This window comes from Aotus nancymaae, unplaced genomic scaffold, assembly GCF_030222135.1.
Source record: "Aotus nancymaae isolate 86718 unplaced genomic scaffold, 86718_ANA_hifiasm-v0.15.2.pri h1tg000040l, whole genome shotgun sequence".
NCBI lineage: Eukaryota > Metazoa > Chordata > Mammalia > Primates > Aotidae > Aotus > Aotus nancymaae.
Window position 1 is genome coordinate 76,834,031 of NW_026988454.1, and position 18,578 is coordinate 76,852,608.

Below are 18,578 nucleotides of genomic sequence, written 5' to 3' on the forward strand. Positions count from 1 at the left end.
CAATCTTGGCTCACTGCAACCTCTGCTTCCCCTGTTCCAGTGATTCTCCTGCCTCAGCTCCTGAGTAACTGTAATTGACAGGTGTGCACCATCATACTCAGCTGATATTTTTTTTTATTTTTGGTTGTAGGGTCTCGCTTTCTCACCCAGGTTGGAGTGCAGTGATGCAATTTTGGCTCACTGTAACCTCTGTCTCCCAGGTTCAAGTGATTCTCCTGCCTCAGCCTCCCGAGTAGCTGGGATTACAGGTGCACACCACCACGCCTAGCTGATTTTTGTATTTTTGGTAGAGATGGGGTTTCACCATGTTGACTAGACTGGTTTCAAACTCCCGACCTCAAGTGATCCATCCTCGGCCTCCCAAAGTGTTGGAATTACAGGCGTGAGTCATTGCACCTGCCTGCCACATTTTTGATGTTTATTAGTAGAGGGATTTTCATGGTATTTAGATTAACATATTACTGGGAAAATACTGATCATGTAATCTCTAAGAAGCCTTCCCTTGCCAATGTGATTTTATAAGTGCATACAGCCTATATTTTTTAAATTTCTTTTTTTGGGAGACGGAGTCTTGCTCTGTTGCCAGGCTGGAGTGCAGTGGTGTGATCTCTGCTTACTGCAGCCTCAGCCTCCCGAGTAGCTGGAACTACAGGTGCGCGCTACCATGCCCAGCTAATTTTTGTATTTTTAGTAGAGAAGGGGTTTTACCATGTTGGCCAGAATGATCTTGATCTCTTGACCTCGTGGTCTGCCCACCTCGGCCTCCCAAAGTGCTGGGATTATAGGCCTGAGCCACTCTGCCTGGCCGCATACAGCTTATTTTGCAGTTGTGAGTTGCTTATCTCACTCAGAGTTGCAGTTCTGTATTTTTTGTCTGATATGTCTTTTTCCTCATCTTGTTGCCCCAATTATAAGCTCCTCTAGTAAGTTTTTCACCTTTGTGTTCTAAGAACTCATCCTGTGCCTGGCACACAGTAATACTGTTTGTTGTATTGATATGTCATAATGCAACTCTTTCGTTTACTATTGTAGACATTTGAATGTTTAGTTTTTCAACTTAAATTTACTAGTCTGTTCTTTGAAAGGACAGGACTGAAGTTCACATTTCAGTGTGATTTTTTTTGGGGGGTGGGGATTAAGGGATGAAGAACATATGACAGCTTCTCTTTTCTTATTTTATTCTGTACTTGAAGGCCAGGCTCATCATTCCATTTTTGTCATGAGCAGCAGTGAGTCATTCTGCTCATAGGAAGAACAACAGGAGCATTCGTCTTCTCACTTATTTCATGTATGTCATATTTAGACAATTGACTTTGACATGCTCTCTTGTTGTCTTTGAACTTTTGGATTTACCAATCTTAACAATACTCTCAATAATTGTTAGTGCTAAAACCCTTGTACATATTACTTAGGAAATAAAGAAAATCTCCTACTTAATTCATAGAGAACACAAAGTACATTTCTGTTGCTCCCATCCCAGGTGTCTTATGGCTTGAAAGATTATGCGTTTAACTTCTTGCTGAAATACTGAACTGCTTTGTAAAATGAGCCATCTACAGTGCTTACCTCCTACATAGGAAGTGCCGGGAACTTGCTTCTGGCATTTTTCAAAACTTGTCTCCCCCAGTGTCTTAAGTATCTTCAGTTGTCTTAACTTGTAGATGGCCTGTGTTCTCCGCTGGCAGTGCCCACTCACAGCCATTGGTGAGCTCTGACAGGCTCATCTCCTGCTCTATGAAACCTTCCTGGGTTTCCCAAGCAGAGCTGTTGATGTTGTGCTTTGGACTGCAAGCTTGATTTTGTTGCACTTCTGTGTTTCACACCAAGTTGAGCCTCTTGAGAGTCCACTACATTCCTCATTTATCTAGTTTCACTATCCCTGGAGGAATGTCTGATACAAAATAGGTACTTAACAAATGCTTCTTACAGGAATGAATCCCCAAAATACATATCAAATTGATAATAGAGGCATTTCATGTTTTTTTTTTTTTGAGGAGTCACATTCTGTCTCCCGGAGTGCAGTGGTACGATCTCGGCTCACTGTAACCTCCCACTCCCTGGTTCAAGCAGTTCTTTTGCCTCTGCCTCCCAAGTAGCTGGGACTACAAGCATATGCTACCACACCTGGCTAATTTTTGTATTTTTAGTAGAGACGGGGTTTCACCATATTGGCCAGGCTGGTCTCGATCTGACCTCGTGATCCACCTGCCTCTGCCTCCTAAAGTGCTAGGATTAAAGGTATGAGCCACCATGCCCGGCCTCATGTCAGGTTAGTTTTAAAGTAATGCTGTATTTAATTTTTTGTATTTATGGTAATAAAGAAAAGATATGTTTTGACCAAGCTAGAAAATGAAGCCTTAGTGAGGACACAAAAATCTTTTCTGTTTGGAACCTTTGGGCCAGGTGTGATGGCTCATGCCTGTAATCCCAGCATTTTGGGAGACCAAGGCAGTCACATCACTTGAGGTCAGGAGTTCAAGATCAGCCTGGCTAACATGGTGAAACCCCATCTCTACTAAAAATACAAAAATAAGCCAGGCGTGGTGATTGGTGCATGCCTATAATCTTAGCTACTCGGAGGCTGAGACAGGAGAATCGCTTGATCCTGAGAGGCAGAGGTTGCAGTGAGCCAAGATTGTGCCACTGTACTCCATCCTGGGCAACAAGAGCGATACTCTTGTCTCACAAAAAAAAAAAGAAGCTTTTTCTCCAAATAGCTGAGTCCTCGAGTCCTTAATAAAGTGTTAAACTTCATGAAGTATTTTTCCAAGTATAATTAGTTTTTTTTTTTTTCTACTGGGTCATAAATATAACACATGCTCGTATCATGGAATTCCTGCTCAACAATACAAAGGAATGAGCTGTTGGTACATGCAGTATTGTTTAGGTGAACCTTATTTATTTAATTTTTTGAATCAGAGTTTTGCTCTTGTTGCCCAGGCTGGAGTGCAATGGCGCAATCTCAGTTTGCTACAACCTCCGCCTCCTGGGTTCAAGCAATTCTCAGCTGGGACTACTGGTGCCTGCCACCACACCTGGCTAACTGTATTTTTTTAAAATAAGCATGCTTATCCCTTCATGGAAATTTTTTGTATTTTTAGTAGAGACGGGATTTCACCGTGTTGTCCAGGCGGTCTCGAACTCCTGACCTCAGGTGATCAGCCTGCCTCGGCCTCCCAAAGTGCTGGGATTACAGGTGTGAGCCACTGTGCCCAGCCTAGGTGAATCTTTAAAAGATACTGTTAATAAATTAAAGAAACCAGAATACAGGTTACATCCTGTTTGAGTCAATGTATGTGACAGGCTTAAAAGACAAAACCGTAGAGATGGGAATCAGATGCATGATTCCCGGGGGCAGAGATTTGGGGAAGAGATTGGTTATTACAAAAGGGTCACTAGGGAACTTTTTGTTTTAGGAATGATAGAAATAGTTCACATCTTGTTTGTGATTTTGGGTATGTGATTTTATAGTGTATTTGTTAAAACTTTACATCTAAAACAGTGAATCTTCGAGTATGAAAATTATACCTCAAAAAATCGGGCTTACTAAAAGTCAGGTTAAGTAAGCCTTTATGTCTAAGTATATGAACATTTTGATAATCATTTTCTCTGTACCCACAAAAAGTATATACTACATTTGAAAGATCCATTAAATTAACTGTTGATTTCATTATTCTCTTCTATGTCCTTATTTTTATTGCATCTGAAATATATGTTAAGCAACAGTATGAAGAAATAAAACCTATTAATATCTACCACTTGATGACACTGTTAAGGCTTTAGTTCTTTATCTTTTGTAAATACTTGGGCATTATTTATATATACAAAATGTGTCCTTATATGTACAAATTGGAATCCCAGTGTTCTTTTCAAGCTGGTTCTTTTTTTTTTTTTTTTGAGATGGAGTCTTGCTCTGTCACCCAGGCTGAAATGCAGTGGCATGATCCCAGCTCACTGTAATCTCTGTTTCCTGGGTTCAAGCAATACTCCTGCCTCAGCCTTCTGAGTAGCTGGGATTACTGGTGCCCACAACCACACCCGGCGAATGAAGATGACAAGCCTGGGCAACATAGTGAGATCTCACTCTTACCAAAAATTAAAAAAAATTAGCAGAGTATGGTGGAGGCTGAAGCCTATTCAGGGGCCTAAAACTGGAAGATCGTTTGCCAGGTTCAAGATTTACATGAGCTATGATGGAGCCACTGCATTTCCAGTCTGGTTGACAGAGCAAGACCTTGTCTCAAAATAAGTACGAATTGCAAATGCTTCGCTAAGGGTTTCGACCTCAGGTTATCTGCTCGCCTCAGCCTCCCAAAGTGCTAGGATTACAGGCATGAGACACCGTGCCCGGCCCGGTTGTCTGTTTTTTTGTTTTGTTTTGTTTTGTTTTTTTGAGACAGAGTTTTGCTCTTGTTACCCAGGCTGGAGTGCAATGGCGCAATCTCGGCTCACCGCAACCTCCATCTCCTGGGTTCAAGCAATTCTCCTGCCTCAGCCTCCCGAGTAGCTGGGACTACAGGCGTGCGCCACCATGCCCAGCTAATTTTTGTATTTTTAGTAGAGACGGGGTTTCACCATGTTGACCAGGATGGTCTCGATCTCTTGACCTCGTGATCCACCCGTCTCGGCCTCCCAAAGTGCTGGAATTATAGGCGTGAGCCACCGCGCCCGGCTCCGATTGTCTGTTTTTTAAAGATCAACTGCTCACCCATAAATTTGTATAATTATCATATGTCAAAAAGGAGATTGACTGCTTTTTTATCAGTACTTAACATTAGCTCCTCTTAACAGATTTTATTATTTATTTTTTTCCTCCTCCTCCTCTTCTTTTTCTTCTTCTTCTTCTTCTTCTTCTTCTTCTTCTTCTTATTATTATTATTATTATTACTTGAGAGAGGGTCTTACGCTGTCACCCAGACTAGAGTTCACTGGTGCAGTGCGTTGGTGCTCAGCTCATAGCCTCAACCTCCCAGGCTTAGGTGATCTTTCCACCTCAGCCTGCCACATAGCTGGGACTACAGGTATGTGCCACCCTGCCCAGCAGTTTGTTTTTTTTTTTTTAATAGAAGTGAGCTTTCACCATGTTGCCCAAGCTGGTCTTGAACTCTTTGACTCGGGCAGTCTTCCCACCTCAGTCTCCCAAAGTGCTGATACTACAGGTGTGAGCCACCGGCCTGGCTCCTTTTATATTCTTGTTGAGAAATTACGTAATGAACCTTACCAGAGCTGTGTTTGAAATTAAATAGTAATTTAAGAATTCTTTAATGAATAAATTCCATGGAATTGGTTGCATATATTTTGGTTACTTGGAGAACCTTTTAACATCTGACTTCTGCCCCTCAAACTGTATTATAGATGGTGAGATTGCAAGATAACTGAGTTCTGGGTAGGAAGAAAGTCATTGGTGTTTGAGTGGGATAGGTGGGTGGGAGCAGAAGTGGGTAAGGGGGAAGTTATTATTTTTGATAAAGATGACATTTCATTTTATTTTAAATTTTATTTTTTTTTTTGAGATGGAGTCTCACTCTGTTGCCCAGGCTGGAGTGCAATTGTGCGGTGTTGGCTCACTATAAACTCTGCCTCCCAGGTTCAAGTGATTCTCCTGCCTCAGCCTCCCAAGTAGCTGGGACTACAGGCATGAGTCACCACACCCAACTAATTTTTGTATTTTAATTAGAGATGGGGTTTCACCATGTTGCCCAGGATGATCTTGAACTCCTGACTTCAGGTGATCTGCCTGCCTCACCCTCCCAAAGTGCTGGGATTACAGCATGAGCCACTGCACCCAGCCTATTGATTGATTGATTTAGTCTTGCTCTGTCACCAGGCTGGAGTGCAGTGGTGCGATCTCGGCTCATTGCAGCCTCTGCCTTCTGGGTTCAAACAATTCTTCTGCCTTAGCCTCCCAAGTAGCTGGGACTACAGGCGTGCACCACCATGCCCGGCTAATTTTTCTATTTTTAATAGAGATGGGGTTTCACCATTGTTGTCCAGGATGGTCTCAATCTCTTGACCTCATGATCTGCCCGCCTTGGCCTCCCAAAGTACTGGTATTACAGGCGTGAGCCACCGTGCCTGGCCTTTATTTACTTTTTTTGAGACAGTGTCTTGCTCTGTCACCCAGGCATGATCACTGTTCACTGCACTGTTGACCTCCCAGGCTCAGATGATCCTCCCTGCTCAGCCTCCTGAGTACCTGGGACTACAGGCACATGCCACCATGTCCAGCTAATTTTTGTATTTTTTTGTAGAGACGAGGTTTCACCATGTTGCCCAGGCTGGTCTCAAACTCCTGAATTCAAGCAATTCCCTTGCTTTGGTTTCTCAAGGTGTTGGGATTACAGGTGTGAACCACTGCCCCGGTGGACAAATTTCATAGAGAAATCCAGTTTTTGACTGACTAGTTTCAGCAGCAATTTTGTGTTTTTCTAAAAATTACTATGCTTTGTACTAAATTTTCTTTTTCTTTTTTCTCCTCTGTCAGGTTCTTCAGAGCAGATATCCTAGCCTATTGGCAGTAGCTGATCACCTGCTTGACATTTATATCCAACTTACTGGAGAGAAACATCACTCTTGGAGTGACAGTTCTGTTGGGTGTGAACAGGCACCTGAAGAAGTTTCAGAAGCCAGCAGAGAAAACAAAAGACCAATCCTTGAGGGAAGAGAATTATCTCTAAGGTATTGGACTAAACAAAAAATTTTTTTTTTTTTGAGACACGGAGTCTTGCTCTGTCACCTAGGCTGGAGTGGAGTGGCACAATGTCAGCTCACTGCAACCTCCACCTCTCGGGCCTGCCTTAGCCTCCCAAATAGCTGGGACTACAGGTGTGCATCACCATGTCTGGCTAATTATTGTATTTTTTGTAGAGATGGGTTTTTGCCATGTTGGCCAGGCTGGTCTTGGATTCCTGACCTCAGGTGATCCACCTGCCTTGGCTTCCCAAAGTGCTGAGATTGCAGGCATCAGCCACTGCCCCCAGCCCAACAGTTTTTTAAAATAATATTTTAAAAACTTTTCTTTAAAAGTTCTTACCAGCTAGAAGTAAATGGTCAGGTTTTGAAATTACCAGTTGTTTCATGGTGTCAGATCCCTTTTTCAGATTTATAATTAATGACCAGGAAGGCTTGATTAGGGTAATGCTTTTAACTTTACAAAGTAACTTTTAAAGACAAACTTGGGAATGGCTCCTAACATAATTCTTTCACTGAATACCCTTTTCTGACACTTGCAGTCTTTAAGTCTTCTTGGATTTTGCTGTCTGTGACTGCTGTGCCGTTCTCTGTCTCAGTGGTTGACTTTCCCTTTGAGAAGGGAGAATTAGACCTGGGCAACGCCTCATTCTGATCTCCTTTGGTTGCTCCTCTCCTTTCCTGCTACTTTGTCTAGAATGAATGGCAGAGAAATGAGTTGATAGGTCACTTCCTGGTATGAATTAAGATTTGGAACTCTATTTTTGTTTTTAAATTTTACACACAAATACAAAGAGTGGAAGTATTGGGAACCCTTACTCTTTGCGAAAATACCTTTTATCTTCTCATTGTCATAAGAAAGGAGAGAGCTGTCAGGTATGCCCAGATTTAAGTGGATCAACAAATGTTGATGCCTCTGATGTTTTTGGCCTGTGGTCTTTTATTTCTTCGTTTTTCTTTTCTTTCTTTTTTTAAAAGGGATCTGCTGAATTGGTGTAACAGGATTGCCCATACCTTTGACAGTTCATCTTCATCAGCATCATTAAATATTTTTCAAGAGGTAAGATCTGGTTTTCCAGTCTTTTTTCTCTTTGCTCTGTAAGGCTGTTGACTTCTGTTCTGTCTTTTGATTGCCATCAGAGCGTTTTCTTTTCCCCTAGTATGATTTCTTGTTCTTAGGTAGTTAAAAATTCATCTAAAGTGGCATTAAAGCTAATTGGGTGTAATATATGTTTTGTGGTTTCTGAAACAAATTATTATTAATTTCAGAAGAAGTACAGTTTGAGATAGGGTAAAACAGATAGGGAAATTAAAGTAAATGAAAAAAAAAAACTCCCAGGTAATAATAAAGCAATGTTTATTCCTATATAAAATCTCTTAGTCTGTTTGGTAAATTTGTATCTATCTGCTCCCTCCACTTTTCTCAGTAGAGTTAGTTGATGTTGGTTGACTGAACCTCTTTGTAAGTGTTAAGTCCCGGATGAGTTTCAATGAGGGTGGTGGACTCTTCTGACCAATGGGTCTGGGGTCCATTGTTAGTATCTATGATAGGAGCATGCATAGGCACAGGACTTAACCATTCTAGTGGATATTATTACAGAAGACCAAATCATAGAGGTAAAGGTGGAATAAGAACAGAAGGAGTTGGATGTTCTTTTAGAAGTAACTCTTTTAAACTATAATATGGTGACCAGAGCAATTTTCTCTTGTACTCTAAAATATATTACTACTGAATTTGAGACCAGCCATTTCCAATCAGTAGTGTAGATTCTTTTGAGAACTACTGATGAAACACTGGCAAATTGTTTGTTTGTTTGTTTGTTTTGAGATGGAGTCTTGCTCTGTTGCCTAGGCTGGAGTGCAATGGTGTGATCTTGGCTCACTACAACCTCCGCCTCCTGGGTTCAAGTGATTCTCCTGCCTCAGCCTCCCGAGTAGCTGGGATTACAGGCACCCGCCACTACGCCTAGCTCATTTTTGTATTTTCAGTAGAGATGGGATTTCACCACGTTAGTCAAGCTGGACTCAAACTCCTGACCTCAGGTGATCTGCCCGCCTCAGCCTCCCAAAGTGCTGGGGTTATAGGTGTGAGCCACCATGCCTGGCCCTGCAAATTGTTTATGTCCAGGTCTTTTCCCCACTTACTCGATGTAGATCACAATTTACCTTTATCAAATATTAGCTGTACTGTAATTTATTACAATTAAAGACTCCACCTATATTTTTGTTAGACCTAGATTGTGATTTCTCCAAGGACATTGAGAACATATTTTTTCCTCAAAACTATTTACAGTCAAATTTGTTCAGAGGAAGATTGCTTTTGGTGACTGCCATTAGCCCTCCGTTTCTGTGGCCTCTTCATCTGTGGAGTCAACCAAACTTGGATCCGAAATATTCCATTTCTGTCCTTAAGGTAGACAGTAAAAAGGAAATAAATAAATAAATATTTCAGGAAAGAAATGATTGTGTTGAACATGTACAGATTTTTTTCTTACTACTCCCTAGACAATACAATGTAATAACTATTTGTATAGCATTCACATTGTATTACGTATTCTAAATAATCTAGAGATGATTTAAAGTGAATAAAGAGGATGTGTATAGGTTATATGCAAACACTACACCTTAAATTTTTTTTTTCTTTTACTTATTTTTCTACATACCGACGTGCACTCTATGCCATTTTATGTAAGGGACTTGAGCATCTTCAGATTTTGGTTTCTGTGAGAAATCCTGGAACCAATCCCCCAGGAATACCTAGGGACAACTGTATCATAATAGTAAATCCTATATTTCTAATATTGATGTTTGTAACTTTAGATTTCTGGGTATAAGTTTTCCTACTTATTACTAAATTGTTGGGAGGTGTATTATTTGGGTCTTTTTGCATCTTGTAAACTGACTTACAATTACAGCTTTAAAATATATTTATAATTCTAAAAGGACTAGGTTCTTCTTGTTAAAAAAAAGATAGATGATGGAAGAAACTTAACTACTAACTCTACCACTGAGACAAAAGCCACTTGCAGTATTTGGGGCCTATTTTGTCATATTTTCATTAATTGAGACAAATCTGTTTATTAAGTGTTCTGATTATTTTAGCTGTCAGGACAAAATTATAAAATACTTTTTTTTTTTTGAGACAGAATTTTGCTCTTGTTGCCCAGGCTGGAGTGCAGTGGTGCCATCTCGGCTCACTGCAACCTCCGCCTCCCGGCTTCAAGCAATTCTCCTGTGTCATCCTCCCAAGTAGCTTGGATTACAGGCATGCACCACCACACCCAGCTATTTATTTGTTATTTTTTATTTTTTTGTATTTAGTAGAGATGGGATTTTGCCATGTTAGTCGGGCTGGTCATGAACTCCTGACCTCAGGTGATCCACCCATCTTGGCTTCCCAAAGTGCTAGGATTGCAGACATATGCCAGCACACCTGGCCTAAAATATTTTTAAAAAGGAAGAAAAGAAAAATGATCAAGTTGTAACTGCCCAACAGTTTCACCTTGCCTGCTGCCTAGACACCCAATTTATTATGACGGGAATTGCAATAAAGAGTAATTCATGTACCCCATTATACAGGAGACCAGAGTTTTATTGTTATTCAAAATCAGTCTTCAAGAGAGTTTAATGAATGCTAGGCTAGAGACATGGGAAATGGAGTTATTACTCAAATCAATCTCCCTGATAACTCAGAAGCTAGGGTTTTCATGGATAATTTGGTGGGCAAGGGACTAGGGAATTGGTGCTACTGAATGGTTGGAGATGAAATCACAGGGGTGTGGAAAATGGTCCTGTACACGGAGTCTGCTTCTGGGTGTGGTGACTGAGTCAGGTGGGGTTAGTTGCCAGTATTCAAAAATCTGAAAATCATCTCAAAAGGCCAATTTTAGTTTCTACAATAGTGATGTTATCTATAGGAGCAGTTGGGAAAGTCACAAATCTTGTGACCTCTGGCCACATGACTCCTAAGCAGTAAGGGATTTTAGAAACTACACCTATATTTTAGCAGAATTCAGGACCCTCCCATAATCCTAATCTTGTGGTCTTTCATTAGGGCAAAGGGGGGTTAGTTTTAGGGACTATTACCATCTTTGCTTCCAAGTTAAACTATAAACTAAATTCCTACCATGGTTAGCTTTGCCTATGCCTAGGAATGAGTGAAGATAACCAGCCTATGAGGCTTAGAAGCAAGATGAAGTCAGCCATGTTATATTGCTGTCACTGTCATAATCTTTGTAAAATTAGTTTCAATTCCACACTCATGGTGTCCTTTACCTTGTTTTATGTCTCATATTTTCTGTAAATAGAAAATAGAAAAATGCTTGACAAATTTAAGTTTAACATTTTTGGTGTACAATCCATTTTTGATGTTATTTTATATTTCATTACATCAGAAGACATGTCTGGTTGGCTCACTGGTAGTTGCCAGGATTGAGTACTAGGTTAAGATAATGACCATGCGATATTACACACCTAGTGTTTAGCTTACACCTAGAAAGCAGTCTTTTGCTATTACTTCAGCACTGTATGAGTCAGTTCTCCTTGAACCATGTACCCATTTGTCAATACTAGTTGCTCTTCCTTGCCTGAAGCTAAGGGTGTTTTGTTGTTTGCTTTTTTAAAAAAAATTTTGCCAATATTTCAATAATAAATTCTTTATGTAGGTGTCTTGTCTTTCCGTTATGGTCAGGTCCTGAGTCCTGGGTTGGTACCTTTTTTGTACTCCCTTCATTCTTAGAGAAATGTTTCTGCTGGATTTTGTGTTTTTCCCTCTTGTGGCCAGAAAAATGATGCTCTATAATTAATATATTATTTTGAAAATCAGCTGGCATTTACCTTGGTTGTTTTAACAGGCTCTGGACTGTTTCACAGCAATGCTGTCTGAGCATACAAGCAAACTGAAAATGGCAGAAGTTATTGGAAGCAAATTGAACATTTCTAGAAAAAAGGTATGTGTGCTGTTTTTACTTCTCTGCTGAAAGGAGGCTGGGTTTTTTGCTTGCTTGCTTGCTGGTCTCTCGTCCTTAGTTGGAACAGCTTTTGAAGTGGTGCTTCTTTCGTAAAAGTTGGTGCTTTTATTGCTGCCTGTTATGGGCATAAGACTCCCAGATCCCCTAGTTAAATAGTTCTTCATATGTTCCACATTCTTAAAGGGAGCTTCCTCATGTCCTGTATCATCTTCTTCAGTGTTTTGGTTAGCATTTATTTTATTTTGTAGTTTATAGACTCAGGACAGTACTATGTTTCAGTAATACCTTTGTGTATAACTTAGTGCTCAGAGTTTTTCCATAATTTTTATTATTTTCCCTCATTAGAAAAGTTGACAAGAGGCTGAGCATGGTGGCTCACGCCTGTAATCCCAGAGGTTTGGGAGGCTGAGGCGGGCACATTACCTGAGGTTGGGAGTATGAGACCACCCTGGTCAACGTGGTGAAACCCCATCTCTGCTAAAAAATAAAAATTAGCCAGGTGTGATGGCACATGCCTGTAATCCCAGCTACTTGGGAGGCCAATGCAGGAGAATGGCTTGAACCCAGGAGGCACAGGTTACGGTGAGCTGAGATTGCACCACTGCACTCCCTCCTGGGTGACAGAGCCAGACTCCATGTCAAAAAAAAAAAAAAAAAGTTGATAAGAGGTGGGGCGTGGTGGCTCAGGCCTGTAATCCCAGCCCTTTGGGAGGCCAAGATGGGCGGATTACCTGAGGTCAGGAGTTTGAGACCAGCCTAACCAACATGGTGAAACCCCATCTCTACTAAAATTTCAAAAATTAGCTGGGCTTGATGGTGAGTACCTGTAATCCCAGCTACTTGGGAGGCTGCAGGAGAATGACTTGGATGTGGGAGGTGGAGGTTGCAGTGAGCTAAGATCCCACCACTGCACTCCAGCCTGGGCACAGAGTGAAATTCCATGTCAAAAAAAAATTGATACGTGGCGGGGCATGGTGGCACATGTCTGTAATCCCAGCTACTTGGGAGGCTGAGGCAGGAGAATTACTTGAACCCAGGAGGCAGAGGTTGCAGTGAGCCGAGATTGCGCCACTGCAGTCCAACCTGGGTGACAGATCGAGATTCTGTTTCCAAAACAAGCAAAAACGTTGAAAAGAGGAGTACCAATGAATACCTTAGGTCCATTGCTGACATTGTTAATATTTTGGCATTCTTGTTTTATGTCAAAATATGTATTTTGGGAGGAGGGATCCTTTCAGTAGTGGCATTGATGGCTCGAGAAATATCTGGCTTGTCTTGAGGCAGGTACCTGGTATTCTCACATGAACGATTATGCTGAAAGATCTTATGTCAGGAATTACAGTAGTAGAGATTTTTATAAGGCTTCTGAAATAGTTGGGATGGCTTTGGCTGGAGGTCATAGAATGTCCTACTGAAAGGGACATAAATGATACATATGTTAATCATCTGGAAGAGTAATAAAACCACCATGAATATTCATTCCACCAATATTCATCTTCATTTGTTGGGGAAGAGCTCACTTTTCCCAGAGTACTTTACTTCTTTTACTCCTGCCCCAAACCTGAACAGAGTCTGTGTTCTTTTGACAAGAGAGGAATGGCTGCTGGGTAGACTTCCAGGAGCACCTGCCACAGCTCTTTTTGTTTTGGCTGTAGTCAGATATGCCAGTAAGTCTACATCTAAAAGGTAACAATGTTGGAAATATTTCCAACATTATATTACCTTTTAGATGTAGACTTACTGTTCACTTTCTCTGTTGGGATATATCAGGGTGTTCACTCCACATATAGGTAGGGATTATTTAAAAAGTACCAAGGAAACATCAGTGTTTTAAAAAACATAGTATTAGAAATTTGGAAAATGAAAAAAGAAATTTCTTGATGAAAAGCTCACGTACCTGTCTGGGAATTAGAGAATGATTCTTTGTAGAGGGCTAATTTGAGGGCCAGAAGAAGCCTCTAGATAAGGAAATGTTCAAAAAGTATATGAATTTTTACTCAGATAAAATCTTTTCTCCCACAGGCTGAATTCTTTTGTCAACTTTATAAACCAGAAATTGTGATCAATGAGCTAGATGTGCAAGTCGGTCGGGTGCGGCTTCTCCGGAAACAAAGTGAAGCAGTTCACATACAGAGGTAAGCAGGGCTCTAAACTAAGCTGCCAACTGTGGGGATTCCAGAAACTGGACAGAAGGTCTAGCTCAGCCTCTTGTCTTTTTGCAGAACGCGTGTCTGAACTGTGATATCTGCAGTATGTTACGTGGGAAGTAGTGTTGTTTTCCCAAAGTGTGTTCTGTGAAATTAGATATTAATAGGTGAAAGAGGCAATGAAAGTTATTAGAGACTTGACACTACCAAAGATGAATCATTGATTTTATTCACTGCAGTGTATTTAGTGAAGTAAGCCTCAGTTGGAAGTCAGACATTAGTCCGTAAATTCCTGGAAGGCTGGAGTTATATAAGATTCTGAGATCTAGCTGGGTGTGGTGGCACATGCCTGTAATCTCAGCTACTTGCAAGGCGGAGGCAGGAGAATTGCTTGAACCCAGGAGGCGGAGGTTGCAGTAAGCCGAGATCATGCCTTTGCACTCCAGCATGGGCAACAAGAGCGAAACTCTGTCTCAAAACAAACATAACAACAAAAACAACAAAAAAACCCACCAACAACAAAAATGATTCTGAGATGGAGGTAACATTTAGTACTTATTACATGTCTCACTTTGTACTAAGTCTTTACATATTTTCTCATGTACTGGTTGTAATAATTCTGTAAATTAATATAATGTCCTAGGCCTGCCATGACAAATTACCATAAACATGGTGGTTTTAAGCAATAGACATTATTCTTTCACAGTCCTGGAGGCTGGAAGTCATACTACTCCCTCTGAAGGCTCTAGGGGAGAATGCTTTCTTGCCTCTTCCTGTTTTTTTCTTTTTTTTTTCCATTTTTTTTTTGAGACAGAGTCTCACTCTGTTACCCAGGCTGAAGTACAGTGGCGTAATCTTGGTTCACAGCAACCTCTGCCTCCCTGGTTCAAGTGATTCTCGTGCCTTAGCCTCCCGAATAGCCGTGATTACAGGCATGTGCCACCGTGCCCAGCTAATTTTTATATTTTTAATAGAGACAGCATTTCTCTGTGTTGGCCAGCTGGTCTTGAACTCCTTACCTCAGGTGATCTACCTGCTTTGACCTCCCAAAGTGCTGGGATTACAGGCCTAAGCCACAATGCCTGATTTCTTTGGCTCCCAGCAGTCCTTAGTGTTCTTGGCTTGTAGTTGTATCACACCAAGTGCCGTCTCTGTTGTCACATGGCCCTTCTTTCTTGTGTGTGTATTTCTTTGTCACCAAATCTTCCTCTTATAAGGACACCAGTCATTGCATTTAAGACCCACCCGAATGCAATGTGACCTTATCTTAATTTGATTAATTTTCTTCAAAGACCCTTTTTTGAAATAAGGTCACATTCATAGGGTCTGGGTGGACATGAGTTTGGGGAAAGATTATTAACCTATTACAGCTAGGTACTGTTGTTACCCACATCTTGCAGGTGAGGAAACTGAGGCTAAGACACATTAAGTAATTTGCCCAAGATGAGATAAGTGGTATAGATAGTCTTGTCTTATTAGTCTTTTTAATCTCCGGAGCCTAGCATGGTATCAGATATGTGAGTATTCAGTGTTTGCAGAGTGACTGAATTCTGTAATTTTTGTATGTTTTAAGACTGATATAGTGTGAAGACAATTACTCTGAGCTGTTTTCTCATTCTTGTTTGTTGACTCTGGAAAATCTGGTTTCTCACAGCAAAACTAGGAAAAGCTTGCAGCGTGGTTTTTAAACCCTTTTTTTCTCCTTCCCAGGGAGAAGTTCACTTTTGCTGCTACACGGCCGTCCTCTGTTCTCATCGAACAGCTTGCAGTGTGTGTCAGCAAAGGGGAGCCTGTGTTGTTGGTGGGAGAGACTGGGACCGGCAAAACCTCTACTGTCCAATACTTGGCTCACATTACAGGTAATGCATAGAGGAAATAAATCTGCCCCCAGACATTTCATACTGACTACCTTTTTTCCTTTTTTAAAAATACTAAATTCAAAGACCACGGAATTTAACAAGTGCCAACACTCCACATGCAGTCTCTTTGCCTGGAAATAAGTACTTTTAACAGATTGTTATTAAATTATTTCATTTCTAATCTTCACCTATGCAAATACGTAGACAGATAGATAGATAGATAGATAGATAGATAGATAGATTTTGTTTTGTTCCAAAACAAAATACAGGATTATATTCTACATACTGCATTTAGTTAAGCAAATTGGACAACTTTTAAAAACAGAATACTTCATTTCTTTTGATATTTATTTATTCTTTTTGAGACACGGTCGTACTCTGTTGCTCAGGCTGGAATGCAGTGGCGAACTCACAGCTCACTGCAGCCTTGACTTTGCAGGCTCAGGTGATTCCCTACCTTAGCCTCCCAGAGAGCTGAGACTACAGGCGCATGTCACCACGCCTGGCTGATTTTTTAAGTTTTTTGCAGAGATGAGGTCTCACTGTGTTGCCCAGGTTGGTCTCCAACTTCTGGGCTCTCATGATTCAGAGCAAATGCACATTTGAAAATTTACCTTATTACTGAGCACAGTGGCTTGCTCATGCCTGTAATCCTAGCACTTTTGGAGCTGGAGGCAGGAGGATTGCTTGAGCCCAGGAGTTTAAGACCAGCCTGGCAACATCGTGAGACCCTGTCTCTACAAAAAAAAATACACAAATTAGCCAAGTGTGGTGGTATGTGCCTATATAGGGTTCCAGCTGCTTGGGAAGCTGAGACAGAAGGATCACTTGAGCCCAGGAAGTCGAGGCTGCAGTGAGCCATGATTGGGCCACTGCACTCCAGCCTTGGTGACAGAACAAGACTTTCTCTCAAAAAATAAAAAAGCTCCATGCCATATTGCACAGCCTTGAGCACACTGGATATTATTGGTCTTTAAATTATTGGAGTAACTCTTTTGTACTTTCTTTATAAAAGGCCACCGTTTGAGGGTTGTCAATATGAATCAACAAAGTGATACTGCAGACTTGCTTGGAGGGTAAGTTTGACTTAAAATTTTTTTCTTATGTTTGTGTTTATTGCTTGAGGGAAGAAATACTGTTTTTTTAGTGTTAACAACCACAAGTTCTAGGGTGCTCAGTGCAATAGAAGTTTTCTCAGATAAGGCTTCATTGGAACTTTTGCCAGGGAGGTAGCACAAATTGTTGCTCTCTCCTACCCGTTTCCTAATTGATAATGTGTGGGCTGGGTTTAATTTATATAAGTAAATCAATTTCATATATTTATTATTCCTCAGATTTTAGTCAAGCTTAATTAAATATGGATGGTTTCTTATTACGCCCTATACATGATTATTTAGACATGTTGGGAAAATAAATGATGTGAATTTTACTGTTCAAGTAGGACTTTAAATATTTTTTTTCAATTTTATTTTTTTGAGATAGGGTCTGGATCTCTTGCCCAGGCTGGAGTGCAGTGGTGTGTTCTTGGTTCACTGCAACCTCCATCTCCTGGGCTCAAGCCTCCTACTTCACCCTTCCAAGTAGCTTGGACTGTAGGTGTGTGCTACTGCGCCTGACTAATTTTTATATTTTTTTTGTAGAGACAGGGTTTTGCCATGTTGCCTAGGCTGGGTTTGAACTCCTGGGCTCAAGTGATCTTCCTGCCTCAGTGTCCCAAAGTGCTGGGGTTACCAGTGTGAGTAGCCGGGCTAAGCTAGTTTTTTCATGGCACTGTTAATTTGATAATCATTTTTACCTTCATTATAGGCCCTTCAAATGGGGGAAAACAGATTACAATTTAAAACTGTAATGTAGATTTTAAATATTTCGGTAGTATTTCTGACTTAGATTAAATGAAATCTGAGACCTACTCCTATTTTCTGAGCCATGCTTTCTAACTTCTGTTAACTTCTGAAGTTTGTAAATCACATTTACCTGTGTCGGTTTCAGTTATAAACCGGTGGACCATAAGCTTATTTGGCTACCCTTACGGGAGGCATTTGAGGAGCTCTTTGCCCAGACATTTTCCAAGAAACAAAACTTTACGTTCTTGGGGCACATTCAGACCTGTTACAGACAGAAACGGTGGCATGATCTCCTGAAACTAATGCAGCATGTACACAAGTCTGCTGTTAACAAGGATGGAAAAGAGAGTGAAACTGGTAAGGATGTGACTCAGGCTGCCGTAGGGGAGGGCGTGAGGCTGGGCTTCAGTGAACAGACTAAGAGTTTTGGGGAAGAGTAAATACTCTTACTCTTGGAGTAAGAGTACAAATTGGAGCTTTCTAGGACTTGGCAGAATGACTAATTATGAGTATTGTGCCCCCATTCTTCATATGATTTCTGCAAAAACAGATGACTGGTAATGCTGATGTGCAAGTTACTATTTAGTCAGTAAGGCTCATTTTCTCAGAAAAAACTTGTTTCTAAGGAGCTGGATTCCATAGCCAAGAGGCTTTTGCTAGCTTAGTTTACTTCTGTGTGGTTCCTTATCTGTAAAGCAGAAATAAGAATAACTAGTCCAGAGGGTTGTATAAGGGATAAATGAGATAATTAATACATATATATGCATACACGTGAGCTAATTCGTGTTATGTCTGGCGTTTAGTTAGCATTATGAAAGGTTTTAGACTTAGTGTTTTGTGTGCTTAATTTTTGTGTGTTTTGTTAATTGTATTATGTTTAAAAGTTGTATATATTACAACTCAAAATGTGTGTTAGATTCTTGTCTTTATTCTTTCCTAGGATTACTCATAAAAGAGAAATGGGAAGCATTTGGTCTTAGACTCAACCATGCCCAACAACAGATGAAAATGACTGAAAATACCTTATTGTTTGCATTTGTAGAGGTATTTCTGTTTTTGTTATTTAGC

General features: G+C 40.7%; 1 protein-coding gene across 3 annotated transcripts in view; it reads left to right on the forward strand.

Annotated features, from left to right (window-relative positions):
* MDN1 (midasin AAA ATPase 1) overlaps positions 1–18,578 on the forward strand; it is a 168,256-nt gene that overhangs the window by 35,013 nt on the left and 114,665 nt on the right. For all 3 annotated transcript variants that reach the window (XR_010336665.1, XM_064360839.1, XM_021665546.2), the window contains exons 10-17: positions 6,485–6,678; positions 7,669–7,750; positions 11,544–11,639; positions 13,683–13,795; positions 15,518–15,666; positions 16,682–16,742; positions 17,656–17,867; positions 18,451–18,554. Coding sequence is in view for 2 of the 3 variants with exons in the window: in XM_064360839.1 (XP_064216909.1) it covers positions 6,485–6,678; positions 7,669–7,750; positions 11,544–11,639; positions 13,683–13,795; positions 15,518–15,666; positions 16,682–16,742; positions 17,656–17,867; positions 18,451–18,554 (1,011 nt within the window). In the remaining variant the exon portion in view is untranslated. The remainder of the gene's footprint in view (positions 1–6,484; positions 6,679–7,668; positions 7,751–11,543; positions 11,640–13,682; positions 13,796–15,517; positions 15,667–16,681; positions 16,743–17,655; positions 17,868–18,450; positions 18,555–18,578) is intronic.